Raw genomic sequence first — 17470 nt, forward strand, 5'->3', positions numbered from 1 at the left:
ATTATTTACCGAAATAAGGAAGAAATAAGGAAACTACTGAAAGCGGCCGCCGACACAGGTCGATTTGTTGCGCAACGCTGCCATCTTCAGGCCACAGGTGGCAACTGCACTCTATATATGTCTATTTATTTTTATTATTATTATATTTCCTCCACATCGACAAATCTCTCAAATAAAATTCTGCAGCCACTCAGGGTGATTTCTAGTTCCGTCGTCAATCAATAACTCAAAAGGAAAGTGGCGTCTGAGAGGAACTCATAGAGTTGATCTTGATCGCTCTTTTGTCCTTTAAAACTCGTTATTGCGAAATACGGAAATACAATTCTCGGACATCAGGGGGCGCCACGCCCGCGGCTTGGACCGCTTCATTTTTCAAGGGTTGCACTTTTCTCTTTGTTCTCCACTTTCACAGCACACATGTCCTTGTAGTTCCATCCTTGTGAGGACTTTCACGGGCATAAGGCGTCCCCCACTAACCTCCTGACCTCACATAAACCTGGTTCCAAACTATCCTCACTTCCTGACCTGACTGCTCCAGGAATGAGGTTTTTGGTCCTCAGTATGTAGCAAGTACAAGAACACACACACACACACACATGTACCACTTCCTCGTAAGACAAATGTGAAAGTAAACCTGCTGAGGATCAGCTCAAAACCCCGAGAAAGTTATCTTGGTTTCACACGAGGCGTTTTTAACGAGCCAACCCCACCATGCTCAGACAGGCAGACGCCCACGTTTCTACACCGGCTGCCAAATTTCCACTTCCTGCGTCCTGGTGGAGGAAAATCAACAAAGTCTGGTCTGATAAGAACCTCGGGACAGTTGTGGTGATTCAGAGGTGATCATGGGGAAAAGGCCTCAGGTGGGACCCTGAGGTGTCCCCTGCTCTGTGTCCAGACCTGTTGTTGTGCAGCTTTATGTCCAGGAAGTCCCCCCCCCCCAGTCTATATTTAGTTTGTTTACATTCTTTAAATTCATCTCAGATAAAGCTGAGGGCGATCTCGAAGAACCCGGGTTGTATAAAGGCTCCACCAATGGGAAATAGTTTCAGGGAGGATTATTATGTTTTACATTTCAGTAAATTTGGGTTGAAGCTCGGCCAAAAACCTCGACTCTGCGTCTCTGCAGCAGCGTCCGGATCCGCCTTTCCTTTCCTGTCAACACTTCAAGCTTCAGTTGTAGAGTATTAGAATGTTCAACAGCTTGGATATTTAAATGGTTTTTAGCCACTTGGGACTGAGATCTTAAATAAATATTGCTGCAGGTCCCCCTCCGTGGGCGCTAAAGGCCATTCTGTTGCTACAGTAGCCTGTAGGGTATTAAGATGAACACTATCTAAATATATTTGTCTTTATTCTGTAGTTGAAGGTCAGTGATATTAGCATTTAGCTACTTCAGTCCATATTTACACTATAAATTGCTGCTACGAGTGACACAATCTTGTGTTGATGCTAATTTTGTCTTGAATTCTGAGCTTTTTTAGACCTGTTTTTATATTATGTAGTGCTGATTATTATCATCCTCGTGTGTTTACTTCCTGTGATGAGCGAGCACCAAGCGGATTGTTGAAATTACTGAGAGTCGATTTTAGGAACAAAGGGTAAAACTTCTGTTTACCGACCCCAACGTCCTTGTTTGACTGTTCAAACTTCCGTTATTGGGGTGTTATTATTGCATGAACATTTTGCATATTTAGCATTAGCTTCCACCCCGCAGCCAGTGGTGAAGCTAATGCAGTAGTTTTTGGTCCCACTGGTTTTAGCATGTGTAGCCTAGCATTAGCAGCCTTGTGACTGTTCCAAATTTCCAAATCTCAGATTCTGAACTTCCCTCAAACGGCTATGAAAGATGGAAGTGAAAGCGTTTGCAACAGAAAATCTTGCCGAAATCTGGGAAAAAAACAGCTTCGAAATGTTCAGACGCTGGCACTTATGACTGGAAATGAGCAAAAATTTGCTTTTTATTGGCATGAGTGGTTGAAAACTCAGAGCAAAGGAACAGGCCTGAAGTTGTTCAAATCAGTAAAGATACGAACGAAGCTTAAGACTAAATCTAGTTTGGTTATCTTTAAGCTAACACTATAATCAAAACAACCCCCCCCCATCCTCAGAAATGTGTGAAGGCTTGCAGATGGGGTCTGATCTGCCATAACGTGCTCCGGCGCCTCACGCGCTCATCATCTGCGTGGTGACCACCGAGTGGCTGGTGGGGTTGTTCTTCCTGATCTTCAGCTCGCGGCTCATCTGGCACCAGACGCACGGGTAGCACCAGTAAATCTTGCAGCAGTCGTCGCAGCAGGAGCCCTGAGGGAGGAAGAGGAGGAAGAGGAGGGAGGTCAGCGGACGAGCCTTCTGCCCCGGGAGGGGGAGGTGGGGGGGGTACTGAGGACTCACGGGGATGTTGTGACGCTCTCGGATGTTGGAGCGCAGGATGCAGGAGACCACGCAGCAGAAGTCCAGCAGGGGCATGCAGCAGCACCAGCCGTAGTCCGAGGCCGTCTGGCACTGCAGGCAGGGGAAGCAGAACAGCCCGCAGCAACCTGGGGGGGTGGGGCAGAAACTCAACTTCCTGCCCCAAACAGAAGCAGCTCGCCCATCGGCCGACACTGGGACTTATTGTTGTAAAATGACTACGTGGCTGATTTAGCTGGTTCAAATACAATAAAGATACAGCTGATGTCAACGAAAGGTCAAGGCCGGGGGGGGGGGGGAGGGGCTGCTGCCACGGCAACACGGCTTCCACCGTGACTTTCAGGTAAAACGATACCCACCTGCTCGGGCGTGAACTCAAAACAACCCGATCATGGGATTGAAATAAGTCACCTGTGGACTTTGATTCGCTAGTTTTTACAGCTCGGGTTTATTGCGCGGACATACAGATAGATGCTAATTAACTCCCGGATTTATGACCTCAGAATCATGTAATACACAGTATTACACAAACTAGGAATTTGTCATGGTGTGCCGCTGCGACATTCGACATAACACTAGACATCAACACCACACTAGAATAAGCCAAAGGCGGCAAAGCCAAAGTCTGCTTTGGTGGCGCGACTGTATCTGAGGAACAAGCGATGGGCCGCTTTTGCATGGTATCCCGGCAACGCGCCGGTGATGAGGGAGTGTCAGCGGGCGATGGGTCGCCGCGGCTGCTTAGCGCTCTAATCGAAACCCCCATCAGCAGGGCGGCGCCGCCACGGCCCCCGAACCTGCTCGGCAGCATCATTTGCATGCTCAAGACTCACAAGTGCCCATGTCGGTGCAGCAGTCGCACAGGTCCGTGCTCCACTTCCCGGGTCCCTGGGAGGACGTCACCGTCACCACCTGCGTCGGCTGGTGCTGGACGGGCATCCCGGGGGCGTACGATGGCTGGCCGTGCATCCCGGGAGCGTACGGAGGCTGGGCCTGCATGGCGGGAGGGTACTGCTGCTGATACGCCATGCCTGGGTGGGTAGGAACCTGGGAAAGAACCCAAACACGGCCTCATCAGTGTGCTGCTAACAAGGTCCTCCTGGCGTCCCACAGGGCCACGTCTGAGTGTCTGTGCGGTTTGCAATCGCTCATCCGAGGAGCATCTTTACTGTAACACCTGCTGCTCAAAACTCAGTGGAGCGGCTCCATTTTGTGACTGGCGACACAAAAACATGGTTTTCAATTTTTTTAAAAACCAAAAAACCCTCAAGGATCTGCGGTTAGTCCCGTTGTATGACGTCACCTCGAACGTATTTGAATTGCCTTGTTTTTTTTATATAAACATCTTGAAACGTTTAGACTGTGTTTCGCAACACGGTGTCGAGTTTCCTCATCTTTTAGTTCATCAAATTGAAAGAAAAGCAGCATCCTGCCCACGGGGTAATGCTAACGTGCTAGCTAATGCTTGACAGAGATGCACCCGGCCATGAAGACCAATTTTAATAGACATACGTCGCTTCATTTTTGGAGGAAAAATGCACTTTTTTGATATATATGCACACAATTCAAACAATTGCTTCTCGGTTTTAATGTCATGAGTCTAAATAAATCGGTGAAAATGTTTTTTTCTCTCTCTCCGGGACAGGAAATATTTACTTGAGATAAAAAATCTTTAAGAGTTGCGGTTACCGCTCAAAGAACCCAAGACAAGTTGAAATAATTGGGGGGGGGGGGGTTGGAAGAAATGTTTTTTCTTTAACCTGAAACCTCGCTAAGCACCAATGTGTCCGCTGAGTCCAGTGAACCAGCTTTAAATAAGATAAACGACTAAGATAATAAAAATAAGATTTACGCGAGTTGCTCAAACTCTTCTTGTGAATTGAAATAGAAATCGTTTAAAGATGCGATACTAGAAATATAAAAAATAGTATTTTATTTTTTTACCTTTTTTGGTGCGTTCGCGTGCAGGAAAACCGAGAAAATGAGGCTGCAACGAACTCCTCGGATTCTTCTTCAGACGGACGAAGTTCAGTTTCTGTTTTGTCAAAATCCAGCCCCTATTCTCCCACGCACAAACAAGCACGCACGCAAAACCTGCAGCGCAGCTCTCTCTGAATCAGTAACACGTTAATAAATAGTTCATGTAAATAAGAGTTACTTACAACACACTCTGGAGCGACGAGCCCTTCAACTCGTTGATGTTTCATCACAACCACCAACACGTAGATAAAAATTGTTAATATTTGTATCAAACGGCGTCTTTTTCCGTGTTTTGTCGACGCTGTGCAGTGATTATGTTGCAAATAGCTCAATTTAAGTTTTCTGAGTCAGGCGAAGAGTTGTAGTACCAGAAGGAGACGCGAGGTGGAGCCATTGCGGATTTACACCCAAATACTTCAGGTTGAAGAAAACAAAGAGGAAGTCCTAAAACTATTTCACTGGCGCGTGTTCTACTACTTCCGGTCTATACGTAACTTGATGGTTTATTTTATAACTGTAAAACACGCCACTATAACGACACATTTTAAGCATGAATTTTGTCACTTTCGCTCTGCAGTTTTCCTTTTATCATTTTACGTTACCTGTACGTCCTGCTACTTAAACATACCATACAAAAATATATATTTTTGGGACATTTTTACCACACTGTTTTGTATTTTAACTGTGACTTTTGCTATTTTAACTACACTTTTTGCCATTTAACTGTACATTTCTATATTTAGTCCAGAAAATATAGTTAAAATGCCATTTTAACTGCATTTTGCCTTTTCAACTGCACCTTTTGCTACTTTAACAATCAATGGATTTATTCTCTCAAGTCAGGTGCTAAACAGGTGACTCAAAATCTGAGCAGAAGGTGGCAGCAAGGGTTAAGTTAAAGAAGAGTAGTTCACATCCAAATGTGTGTGTGTGTGTGTGTGTGTGTGTGTGAGGGAGGGAGAGAGAGAGAGACACAGACAGAAAGAGCAAGAGAGAATTGAGCGGTTTGGTCACATTGAGTCACTCCTCAGTGAGACAGCAGTGGAGAGGATCATGCGGCGGACAGACCTTCCCTCCCACCATCATCTTCTTCATCTTCGTCATGTCAGCCAACAACACCACGGTGGTGTCAGATGTCAGCTACACCTGCGTCCGTTTCTACGTCTCCACCGCATCCTTCACGCTGCTGCTCCTCTTCAACTTTGTCATCAACTCCACCATCGTGCGCGTGGAGCACCTCCGCAGCCACGCGCGCTTCGTGCTGGTCTTCCACCTGTTGCTGTCGGCCCTGGTCTACCTCGGAATGAGCAGCATATTCCATTACCAGGTCTATCTGCGCGCCCAGCCCGGCCGCCCTGCCTGCCAGGCCATGGTCGCCGTCCTCATCACCAGCGGATCTAACATCCTCCTGACGCTAACGGTCATGGCTCTGGACCGCTGCTGCGCCGTGTGCTACCCCATGCGCTACACGTCGTACTCGACGACGTGGTGGTGGTGGCCCTGGCTGCTCGGTGGGCTCACCTGGATCATGGCTTTGGCCATCGCCCTCAGTCTGTTCCTCCAGCCGGATTCAGGGAGCTCTTGGGTGGGCTACCATGGAGAGTGTGGTCGGGAGCAGCTGCGTAAGGGCGAGCTGCAGAAGGTGCTGTTCATCGGCGTGTGCACGCTGCTCATCCTCTACAGCTACGTGAGGATTTTGATGGAGGGGAGGAGGCTGGGGGTCATCAATCGGCGCAACCTGGCCGGGTTCAAGACCATCACCCTGCACGGCACCCAGCTGGGGGTCTTCATCCTCCCGAACTTTGTGAATTTCGTCCTGACGATGCTGTTCAAGCGGGGGCTGATTCTGCAGGATACCAAGGAACTCTCGGCTGTCATCATCTTTGCCTTCTTCAGCCTGGCGCAATGCATCGCGCCGGTTGTTTACGGCTTGCGCAAAGAGGAACTTCAGGTGGAGCTTAGTCACAGCTTCCCCTGCTGTTCCCGCCACTTGAAGGTCGTCCTCGGCTGGACGCTGCTCGCCAACCGCACGAGCTTACAGCATCAGACACGGTAGGAACCTCAAGATGTTCCCCCTCGCTAACAAACAACATTCATACGCTGAAACTGAGTGATAACCTGACACCATTGACTCACGGGGGGGGGTTAAGAATTTTCCCAGATGTTGAGGTTTTACCATAATGAATCACAACAGATGAGTTTTCACGAGAACTAAAATGTCGTTAAAAGCAAGAGAATATATGCTAAAGTAGGCAGAAAGTTTTTTTTGTTTTTTTTTAAAAAGAAGAAGAAATCATTCCTGTTTTATACTGTCATGTCCCCAGTCCATTTAGCCTCTGTCCCAGTATAACCAGTATAACCAGTCCATTAGGTACTATTTAATAAGTGTTCTTACTCAGAAATGTAGCAAACATAGACATAACAGTTAGTTTAGCTGTCACTAGCTAGCTGTTAGGATAGCCGATGTTAGGTTTGGTTTGACGTTCCAGCCAACGTTTTCCAACGTTTTCCATTTTTCCAGCTCCGCCTTCAGCTCGTTGGTACGGCAACAGAGCGGAGGATTTCTCCGAATGTCATTCTGACTCGACTTTGTCTTCCCAGAGAGCGAACGCTGACGGCCCAGACGATCATCTCCTTCGAGGTCCCATCGGCACTGGGGGAGGAAGAGCCCGACCAGTTGTGACTTCCTCGAGCGATTTAGACGGTTGTTGTGACAACAAAGGAAGAACCCGATGGGGTCAGATGCAGGTGTGCTTCAGGAACCTGGCAGCTGCTCGAGTGTGTGGTTTGGAGGCACTTAACTCGACGGTTGTTCGGCGGTTGTTCTTCACAAAGACCCGGATGTTCTGCTGTCGGTGGAGACCTCCGGAGCTTCTTCGTGTTCCTCGCAGGTGGGCGGAGCCGAGGAAATGTTTTCCGTTTTCCTGGCTGATCCAGATATTTCGTCCATCACGGACTCACAGACCTGTAGACTTCAGGGTGAGCTGGAAGAGTTTGGGATTACAAAGACCAGGGTAAAGGATGGAACGAATCACCTGATTTGTCTTAATTCCAGGTGGACAACTGGACATCCAGTGTCCACATTAATGAGCTTGTGAAACAAATGCAACACCAGTAAAACTGTTTTTTACTGGAAGAAAATGTTTGTTGTTCTTCTTCAAAATACAACTAAAAAAGAGCAAGAATATTTAAATCTGTTATCCTATGGTCCATATATCCTCTATGCCCCACTATAACCAGTCCATATATCCTCTATACCCCACTCTAACCAGTCCATATATCCTCTATACCCCACTCTAACCAGTCCATATATCCTCTATGCCCCACTCTAACCAGTCCGTATATCCTCTATGCCCCACTCTAACCAGTCCGTATATCCTCTATGCCCCACTATAACCAGTCCGTATATCCTCTATACCCCACTCTAACCAGTCCGTATATCCTCTATACCCCACTCTAACCAGTCCGTATATCCTCTATGCCCCATTATAACCAGTCCGTATATCCTCTATACCCCACTCTAACCAGTCCGTATATCCTCTATGCCCCATTATAACCAGTCCGTATATCCTCTATACCCCACTCTAACCAGTCCGTATATCCTCTATGCCCCACTATAACCAGTCCGTATATCCTCTATACCCCACTCTAACCAGTCCGTATATCCTCTATACCCCACTCTAACCAGTCCGTATATCCTCTATGCCCCATTATAACCAGTCCGTATATCCTCTATACCCCACTCTAACCAGTCCGTATATCCTCTATGCCCCACTATAACCAGTCCGTATATCCTCTATACCCCACTCTAACCAGTCCGTATATCCTCTATACCCCACTCTAACCAGTCCTTATATCCTCTATACCCCACTCTAACCAGTCCGTATATCCTCTATACCCCACTCTAACCAGTCCATATATCCTCTATACCCCACTCTAACCAGTCCGTATATCCTCTATACCCCACTCTAACCAGTCCGTATATCCTCTATACCCCACTATAACCAGTCCGTATATCCTCTATACCCCACTCTAACCAGTCCGTATATCCTCTATACCCCACTATAACCAGTCCGTATATCCTCTATACCCCACTCTAACCAGTCCGTATATCCTTTATACCCCACTCTAACCAGTCCATATATCCTCTATGCCCCATTCTAACCAGTCCGTATATCCTCTATGCCCCACTCTAACCACTCCGTATATCCTCTATGCCCCATTCTAACCAGTCCGTATATACTTTATACCCCACTCGAACCAGTGCGTATATCCTCTATGCCCCACTCTAACCAGTCCGTATATCCTCTATGCCCCACTCTAACCAGTCCGTATATCCTCTATGCCCCATTCTAACCAGTCCGTATATCCTTTATACCCCACTCTAACCAGTCCGTATATCCTCTATGCCCCACTATAACCAGTCCATATATCCTCTATGCCCCACTCTAACCAGTCCGTATATCCTTTATACCCCACTCTAACCAGTCCATATATCCTTTATACCCCACTCTAACCAGTCCATATATCCTTTATACCCCACTCTAACCAGTCCATATATCCTTTATACCCCACTCTAACCAGTCGCTAAAAATATTTATCATATAAACAAACCACTTTAATTTCTAAACGATTTAAACTCACACTATTTGTATTGTCACCTGTCACCCCTGCTGTCTCTTTTGACTCACCTGTTCCCTGTCTCACCTGTCCCCGGTGGCGTCTTTCATCTCCGCACGCGCCCATAATCATGAGCTGCCCGCTACATTAGCAGAACTGCACGAGTTGCGTTCCTTGAAATTCCTTCAAAATAGTGCATGTTTGCAGCAAGCTAATGAAGATTAATGGGCAAAGGGGAAGGGGCGGGGCTAATAATCATTATATTTTAGTATTTTAAAAACAAACCAACATTTAAAAGACTGCGTTCGACACCACAAAGACGAAAGCGACAATTAGCGACATCGCTCGGTTAAGCTAACTGGGCGAGGTCGTCCGACAGCGGTGCATGCTGGGGGATTTTCTGCAACCACAATAACAAAAACCTGCCACCTCTACGCCTTCAAAAGCGCTCGAGTCAGCACGACTCCGAAACCAGGAAGAGGTTCCTGTTTCTTATCGGCCCGATGTTACGATAAGTCTGATTTTAAAAGAAATCTGCGAACGAATTTAACTTTCTGACATGGATGGACTCCTACACAAATGTACATGTTTTATTGAACGGCAGAACACATGCGGTTACAACATATTTCTTGAAAATCCCAAGCGACTGCAGGCGTTGCTGGCTACATTTGTAGCCGGAAGCTGCCGTGTTGGCAAAGTTGATGTGTTCATTCAAGATTTGTTGCACCAACAGGATATTTTTCTAAGGCTCTTTGTTCCTGACTGTAATCTCTCCTTTGAAGAACAAAGCGGGCTCACAAAGCCTGCAGATAGGCGTTAAAGAACATAATTACCCTCTTATATACAGTACACTTGAACGCGACACAGATGCCACAAAGTGCCGCGTGTAAACATCTTTCATGGTTTACAGATTAGTTCAAGACTGCCTTTTACTCAGTTTCCTGCATATTGTGTTGCCCCCCCCCCCCCCAAAAAAAAAACAAACACACCAAAACATAACTTAAAAATCAGAAAAATCTACAGTTACATCATTCGATGGGCTACAGTCGTAAAGGCTGTGAAGGCAAAGGTGGTCAGTTTCCACTGTAGCAGGGCTGAACAGTTCATGGAGCGCTATATTTTACTATCTTGAGGTATTTCAGCGAGTTTAAAGGAGGAAATTTAATCAAAAATTAACGCTGGATGTTTTTGATCAGAGGCCAGAAAATAACCTTTATAAAACATTTCTTCTGGGGGGAAGGTTGCGTATACGTGGAGTCCTACGACTGGTCAGCAGTTCTGTTTTTACAAACAATATCGATTCTTTAGCTATTCCGTCGCTACACGGTCCAGGTCAGGGCGGGACATTCTGTTCTGAACCGAACCGCGAGGTGGGAACGTGGCTCGAGTTGCGAATGAAAAGTGGGATTAGAGTACCAAAAAAAGAAACGTATCAAAACATACTTGGAGAGCAGTTAGCCTGGGAAATTAATGAAGGCTTTCTCACAGAAATGGATCAGCTAAATTTAAAAAAAGGCTCATTCTCAGTTAACTCAAACTTAACCAACTTGATCGTTTAGCTTAAATGGAATCAGGCCTAATAATTAACTAAAACTAGTTCAACCAAAGGAGTTAAATCAACATCAGCCCCGTGGCTTTTGAACGGCCACAGGAAGTGCTGCATCTCTGGGACTTCTGTCAGAAAGCCTTTGAAGCTAACACCCCCGCTCCCACAGCTGGGGGCGTTTAGAACCCGAGCGGGTGGGTCGACACCACTCCTCCGTTCTCCACCACGGCTGCCGAGATGGCCCGCAGGTTCTTGAAGTACTGCCTGGTCCCGCTGGAGCGCAGCTCCTGGACGTCTCGCGTGATCCTCCCGTAAGCCTGAAGACGGACGGCGGCGTTAACTCGGGTTGTGGTGCGCTGACAATCGTCTGACCGCTAGCACGCTAGCATCTTACCTCCTTACACCAGGTGTCGCACAGGATCTTCTCGTGCTGAGCCGAGGCGGCGCCGTCGCTCAGGGAGCGCGAGGCTCTGCACAGAGGACACAGGTTAGCTTCAGGTGTAAAGCAGTGAGTGGTGCAGGTGATGCTGGGGTACCTGGAGAGGACGGCCACCATGGCGTAAAGGTCGATGGCGCAGTCGGCGACTCTCTTCAGCACAAACTGCTCATCTACAACGGGAGAAAAACGTGTTTGACAACAGTCCCCCGAAACACCCCGGCGCCTCCCGTCCCCGCGCGCTCACCGATGATCTTCTTGCCGTGTTTGATCAGCATTTCCTCCACCACGGCGCCGAACTGCTCGATGGCTTTGACGGTCTGCAAGACAAAAAAAAGGGAACGGGCCGTTGTCAGGTGGGCGGTTCTGAAGGGGGCGGAGGATCGCGCGGACGCCCGGGGGGACGCACCAGATCGCCGCTCTGCGCCAGCTCTGGATGGACGCTCCCCTGCAGCGTCAGACCTGTGCTCAAACCCGCCTTCCTGTGGAGCAGAAGAAGAAGAGTGTCGTCATAGTAACCCCAGAGAGAGAGAGTCGATGTGTGTGTGTGTGTGAGACGCAACCTTTTGGCTCTCTTGGAGAGTTCTCCTGCAAGCATCCCAGCGTTGCCGAGGGGGTTTTTCAGGGCTTTCTGCAAACCCTTTAGCTGGTTCCCAGCGTTCTGCAGGAAACGAGAAATGATTTATTTACTCCCACGGCCCCCGAGAAGGCGTTCGCAGCCAGCGGGAGAAACATCCCATGACCGGTTCCCCTCATTTATCTCCAGCTGCGCGAAAAACGGCACAAATCAAAATCCAACACTTTAATCGCAACCAAGCGGTGAGAGGTCAGCGAAGATCCCGGCAACTGTCGGAGGCTTATCGGAGGTGACGACACAGCAGGATTTCATAAAAACACACGAAAGCCGACATCCTCGCTCACTTCTTCTGTGCAGCATTTCACACACATCTGACAAAATCTGTTTCGGCAGAACTTTTAAGAGGAAGCAGACACTTAAAATAAATCTGAGGAAGTTGCTTCTTTACTACTTTAGCATCAGATACACTCAGACAAACGTCACCTGGAAGCCATTCAGGGCCACGAACAGCCTCAGGATGTCGTTGGTGCCCTCGAAGATCCGGAAGATTCTCAGATCCCTCATCACTCTCTCCACTCCGGAATCCTGCAAACACATTTTGACCTCACCAACCTTTCTCAGGAGCGAAACCAAACAAAAACGAAGACCCTTTTATCCACGCCTCTGTGAGTCTGGCTAAATTCTGCACGGCTCGCAGGGAAACGGCACATTTCGCCGATCATGGCGGCTTTTCTTAAGTGTCCTTTTCAGTTGCCCAGATGTGGAATTTTGCAATGCTGTTGTGACTCAGGCCTCCGACTGACCTACATACGAGGCCACTGCTGCTTCTGTCAAGGTTCTGTTCAGAAACCGCACACAGACACGAGTACGTGGCTGGACCGTGCAGCCAACAGGTTTATCTTGCTTTGTGCAGCGGATGAGAAGACGTTCCCTCATGCATGCGGTGAAAGGAAAGTGTGATTTTAATCTGGTTTCCTGTTCCTAGCTTTCAGACGCTGGCCAGTGAGCGTCAAAGGAAGCAGAACGTGCACAGCAGACACGTACCTTCATGAAGCCCATACCGCCCATGATCTGGATGCACTCGTCAGTCACTGTCCACGCTGCCTCCTGAACACACACACACACACACACACACACACACACACAATGAGGATTCACACACACCTTTGTCCTCTTTCAGAGAAAACAGGATGTAAACATGTGGTTGATTTCAAGTCTTACGGAGGCAAAGATCTTGCTGATGGCGGCTTCGATCTGGAATTCCGTGGCCCCGGAGTCCATGTTTCCACTCACCATGTACGCCATTGACTGGAAAAGCCAGAAAAATCAGTGGACGTCAACGGGGCGCCGCTTAGAGTTTGAGCGTGATGAAATGTCTGTCTGACCTCGGTGGTGTAATGCAGCATGGCCATGTGGGCCACCTTCTCCTGAATGGCTCCGTAATTGTGGATCTTGTTCCCAAACTGAGTTCTGTTGGCTGCGTGATCCACCTGTAAATGACCACAGTCAGGTGATCGGTTCTTTGGGGGGGTAGGAAATACCAGAAATGTTAAGACTGATTTAACCAGGTCAGCGAGCGGAGAACTTGCGTGAAATATCTCGGGATATTTCTCCAACCTAAATCCTCTTTGGCCGGTGAGTCAAGCTAAACCTGCACGTGTGTCATCAGAATTCCTTGTTCCTTGTTTATAGAGTTAAACTTATTTTTGAATCATTGAAACCGGTTGCACAACTGAGGTTTCCACATCCTCGCTCACTTCTTCTCCTCATGGTGAAGTTACAGTAAGTTCATAGAAGTTCAGATGAAAACCTTTTGAGGACCAATAACAAAAAAAGACCACTGCTAAGCAGCTTATTACCCAACATATTGTGGTTTACACCCAATGTATATGTGATAAATAAACCCTGATTAAGCTTCTGGATTGACATTCGTTAGGGTTAAGGACCTCTTATGGGCTGTGATAGTGGCATAATTGCGTGAAATATCTCGGGATATTTCTCCAACCTAAATCCTCTTTGGCCGGTGAGTCAAGCTAAACCTGCACGTGTGTCATCAGAATTCCTTGTTCCTTGTTTATAGAGTTAAACTTATTTTTGAATCATTGAAACCGGTTGCACAACTGAGGTTTCCATATAAACATGGACTTAATCGACCAAATGTGTGTTTTTGGTAGCCTTTAGTCCTCACCTACACTCATGCAGGGGAAAATATCTAATTTGGTGCTGCTGGTTGCTAATGCTAATCTTAACCTCATTTATTGAGCAGGTTCAGAGACAAAGCTGCGGCATTTGGTTGCATTTCACAAGGTAGGCGAGCGGTTCAGATTCTGCTTCTGAAAGTTTCAAACGCGCTGTTACGGGAGCAGCTGAGCAGGAAGTTGCACGGCGGATACGAGCCAAAGTGAAGAGCGTCGGAATTTCCCACAAGCCCACAGTGAAGACAGAACTTGCCGAGCAGAGCAGCAGATAGGAAATGCGATGAACTGAAAAAAAACAGGGAAACATGCAGGTTCTGCCAATACACCCGCACCACTTCCTGTCTGTTAGGCGCTAGCCTTACCGCCTTGCTGATGACACCTTTCATGGTGCCAGAGAGGGCAGCCGCCATGCCGAAGCGGCCATTATTCAGGATGTTCATGGCGACCTTGAAGCCCCCGCCCACTTCTCCCAGCACGCAATCGGCTGGCACGCGGACGTTATCGAAGTACACCTCTGCTGTGTTGGACGCCTTGATTCCCATCTTCTTCTCGGGGGGACCGCTAAAAAAGGCGGAGGGGATGTCCGGTGACGTGAAGGGCGAATACACAGATTTAATAAAGTGGCGGCGCATTAGCGATAACTCACTGTGTCACGCCGCCAAAACTCCTCTCCACGACGAAGGCCGTGATCTTGTCCTTCATCTCCCCCGTCTTGGGGTCCTTCATGGGCGTCTTGGCGAACACTGTAAAGATCTCAGCCAGCCCGCCATTGCTGAGCGAGAGGAGACAAATCAAACGATGCAACGATGCCCCCTTGTGGCGACACCGAACATTCTGACACTCGCCACTACCTGATCCAGATTTTGCTTCCGTTCATGGTGTAGTATTTTCCGCAGGGTGACAGGACGGCGGTGGTCTTGATGGAGGCGGCGTCAGAGCCGCTGGCTGGTTCCGTGAGGCAGAAGGCTGCGATGTGCTCGCCTGAAAGGTCACACAAACACACAGGTTACATTAAGCATCACAAGTTCCAAATGCTGATAAATCAGCACCACGGAAGCTGGTGTGAGTACCTGAGGCCAGCTTGGGCAGATACTTCTCCTTCTGGGCCGGATTCCCGAAGAGCAGGATGCCCTTAAAGCCGATGGACTGGTGGGCGCCCAGAGTAATGCCAACACCCAGGTCGTGAACGCCGACGATCTCAACCAAACGAGCGTACTGAAAGAGCGAGACGCTATTTAGGACGGGTCAGCTGACACCGCTGATGCGATCCTTCAAAAAGGTGGAACGTCGATCTCATCAACCTGTGTGTTGGAGAGTCCGAGGCCGCCAAGGTCGGCCGGCACCTGCAGGCCAAAGGCGCCCATCTCCTTCAGACCCTCCATGGTGTGGTCCTCCACCTTCTCTAAGCTGTCGTTCTTGGCGGGATCGTTCACCTCCTAATCAGAGCAAACAGAGAGTAACCACGTGGAGAGGTCCCGAGCTTCGGGTCGAACACAGCAGAACTGGCGTTACCTCGAAGAATTTCCCCACAGGTCCCACGAGCTCTCGAAGGAACTGCTCCTGCTCCTGGTTCAGGGCTACGACACACACACGCGCGATTAGGCCGCATCACCTTTCATCAACCAAAAAGGTGCTAGCGTGACTCGGCGGGTTACCTGAGGGGTACGGGAAAACCTGGGCAGTCTCAATCTGTCCCTTGAACATGTTGACAGCGAATGATTTGGAATCCTGAAGTCACACAGAGGGAGAAATGAGCACAAACAGGCTCGCTGACGCTCCAACCATCACCACCACATGATGTTTGTTTAAATAAAGAACTTCAGAGTACTCAAAATGATGCTGAAAAACAGAATATACCGTGGCGATGGTCTTCTGTTCCACCTTAGTGGCGGCATCGCTCCCGACTGCCGCTGGCTTATCCAGAACCGCCTAAAGAAAAAGACCAAGAATGCTCTCAGACAAGCTGAATGAAACCAGATATTTGCCCCAGTAGAACATCAGAGAACCTCCTAATACCTGTCAGAGAAAAATTAAAGGACGTGTCCAGGACGTGCTGGGGTGGGCTAAAAAGGTGCGCAGATATAACTTAGCTGTAAACCGCTAACTAGAATTAGCTGTTGCCTTCGGGCGAGGAATGTGGTAGGACAGGGTGGGAGACATCCAGGTGGATTTGTTTCTGATCCCAAGGGCGACTGAGGACAGGAACAACTGCTACCTCGCCCTGAGGACATCAGCTGACTGCTGGACATGTGAAGGCTGTTGACACCTTTCCTTATTTGTTTACAGTTAACAATCTGCGCTTTAGAGTGTTTGTCTATTTACAGATGGGTTTACGCATTCACAGATTTGTCGGTGTGCTGGCAAACCTCAGTCGGTGTGCAGACAAACCTCAAACCTAGATTTGTGGGTTTCAGTGCCAAAAGTATCAGAACTATGCCTTATAATCACTGCCACCAGTCAAACTCTCAGTTATTACGCATTAACGTGCTGAAGAGTAGCGATATGGAAGGTAATTTCAGTACGAGTCCGCCTTCACCTGCGTGTCCTGAACCCTCAGGTGTCACCCATATTTACGCTGTGACCTTATGGGCGAATCATGTGACCGGTGAACCTTCCCCTAGTTTCGGCAGAAGCGGGGGGGGGGGCGGGGTGTCAACGTTATGTCATTCAGCCAACAAGGACAATATATAAATATATATATATATATAAATATTCCAAAATATCCTTTAACTACAGAAAGTGACTAAAGAATGATTGATGATAACAGGTCGGAATGACTGTAGGTGTCAATATTAGCTAACAGTTTGGTACCTCTGCAGCCTGGCTGGCGTATAGACGAGCATTCGGCACCACAACTCCGGCAGAACGCGGACCTCTGGAGCCAAAAAAGTAAAAAATAATACCATTAAGAGTCCACCAATGAGCAGTTATATCGCAATAATGTTCGGAAAAGTGTACCTACCCTGATAGCACGGGAGCCACCCGCAGGATTGTACCGCACAATGCGGATGTCTGGCTTATTTTGCGAAGCATCATTATGTCTCTTTAAATCTATAACACCAAATATATATAAAAATAAATATGGACTTTTCAGTTAAAAAAACAGATATAATTAAAGCAAGCGCATAAATATATGTTTAGTTACCGCGTACGACTAGTTACTAGCGATCGTAGCTAGCGGCTAGGTAATGACGTTTACCTAACTTGACCGATTGCACACAACCGAAAAGCCAAAAACGAAATCAAATATTTCTATTCCAGTTGACAATCCACGAGGTAATGATGTATAGTAAACATGTACCTGGATTGTTATTTTGTCACGTCTTGAATGCCCGGCTGGCTGCTGAACGACACTCAAATGACCCACTGGTCCAGTCTTTGCGAAGCCCCGTCGGCAGTGACGTCACCAGGCCGCAGCATTGTGGGAAATGTAGTCATAAACTTAAAAAAAAAATACATCTGACCTAGAAGCCAAACAATTTTATGGCTAAAAATGCTATGCTATGTCTAAACATATATAGTGATAGATATATCTGTTAAATGTAAACATTGAGAAGACGGGCTATGAATTTATAGACAAAAGGTACTTTCATGACTGCTTCCACTTGCAAACATCAATTAATTTTATTTAAGTGTGTTTATTGATGATATCCTATGTAAACTGTAGGTTAATGTATTTGAACTTCATGATATCGTGCAAC

At 47.7% G+C, this 17470-nt stretch overlaps 3 protein-coding genes across 3 annotated transcripts; 1 reads left to right on the forward strand and 2 right to left on the reverse strand.

Moving 5' to 3' along the window:
* Positions 1–1930: 1930 nt before the first annotated feature.
* ponzr1 (plac8 onzin related protein 1) lies at positions 1931–4511 on the reverse strand. Its single transcript, XM_003966889.3, has 4 exons — positions 4357–4511; positions 3246–3459; positions 2395–2540; positions 1931–2304 (listed from the first exon to the last, which is right to left on the reverse strand). Exons 2-4 carry the CDS (start codon positions 3439–3441, stop codon positions 2167–2169), a joined length of 480 nt encoding a protein of 159 aa, XP_003966938.2. The 5' UTR covers positions 3442–3459; positions 4357–4511; the 3' UTR covers positions 1931–2166.
* Positions 4512–5132: 621 nt separating this feature from the next.
* On the forward strand, positions 5133–7528 carry LOC101070056 (odorant receptor 131-2). The gene is made up of 2 exons (XM_003966926.3): positions 5133–6444; positions 6994–7528. The coding sequence occupies exons 1-2, from the start codon at positions 5495–5497 to the stop codon at positions 7073–7075; spliced, it is 1032 nt and encodes a 343-aa protein (XP_003966975.2). The 5' UTR covers positions 5133–5494; the 3' UTR covers positions 7076–7528.
* A 2048-nt stretch (positions 7529–9576) lies between these two features.
* Positions 9577–17184, reverse strand: acadvl (acyl-CoA dehydrogenase very long chain). The gene is made up of 21 exons (XM_003966925.3): positions 17071–17184; positions 16732–16820; positions 16581–16644; positions 15627–15698; positions 15425–15497; positions 15282–15346; positions 15071–15205; positions 14840–14984; positions 14621–14750; positions 14416–14541; positions 14132–14330; positions 12957–13061; positions 12793–12879; positions 12616–12678; positions 12055–12156; positions 11558–11655; positions 11404–11476; positions 11242–11314; positions 11095–11167; positions 10953–11028; positions 9577–10875 (listed from the first exon to the last, which is right to left on the reverse strand). The coding sequence occupies exons 2-21, from the start codon at positions 16803–16805 to the stop codon at positions 10738–10740; spliced, it is 1971 nt and encodes a 656-aa protein (XP_003966974.2). The 5' UTR covers positions 16806–16820; positions 17071–17184; the 3' UTR covers positions 9577–10737.
* Positions 17185–17470: the final 286 nt, after the last annotated feature.

Source organism: Takifugu rubripes, chromosome 8 (genome assembly GCF_901000725.2).
Source record: "Takifugu rubripes chromosome 8, fTakRub1.2, whole genome shotgun sequence".
Classification (NCBI taxonomy): Eukaryota; Metazoa; Chordata; class Actinopteri; order Tetraodontiformes; family Tetraodontidae; genus Takifugu; species Takifugu rubripes.

Coding starts and splice junctions, on each gene's coding strand:
- LOC101070056 (XM_003966926.3), top strand. CDS start 5,495: ATGTCAGCCAACAACACCACGGTGGTGTCAGATGTCAGCTACACCTGC. Junction 6,445..6,993: donor AGCTTACAGCATCAGACACG/GTAGGAACCTCA, acceptor TTGTCTTCCCAG/AGAGCGAACGCTGACGGCCC.
- ponzr1 (XM_003966889.3), bottom strand. CDS start 3,441: ATGGCGTATCAGCAGCAGTACCCTCCCGCCATGCAGGCCCAGCCTCCG. Junction 2,541..3,245: donor CTGCACCGACATGGGCACTT/GTGAGTCTTGAG, acceptor CCACCCCCCCAG/GTTGCTGCGGGCTGTTCTGC. Junction 2,305..2,394: donor GAGAGCGTCACAACATCCCC/GTGAGTCCTCAG, acceptor TTCCTCCCTCAG/GGCTCCTGCTGCGACGACTG.
- acadvl (XM_003966925.3), bottom strand. CDS start 16,805: ATGATGCTTCGCAAAATAAGCCAGACATCCGCATTGTGCGGTACAATC. Junction 15,699..16,580: donor ACGCCAGCCAGGCTGCAGAG/GTACCAAACTGT, acceptor CTTTTTCTTTAG/GCGGTTCTGGATAAGCCAGC. Junction 14,751..14,839: donor TCTGCCCAAGCTGGCCTCAG/GTACTCACACCA, acceptor GTGACCTTTCAG/GCGAGCACATCGCAGCCTTC.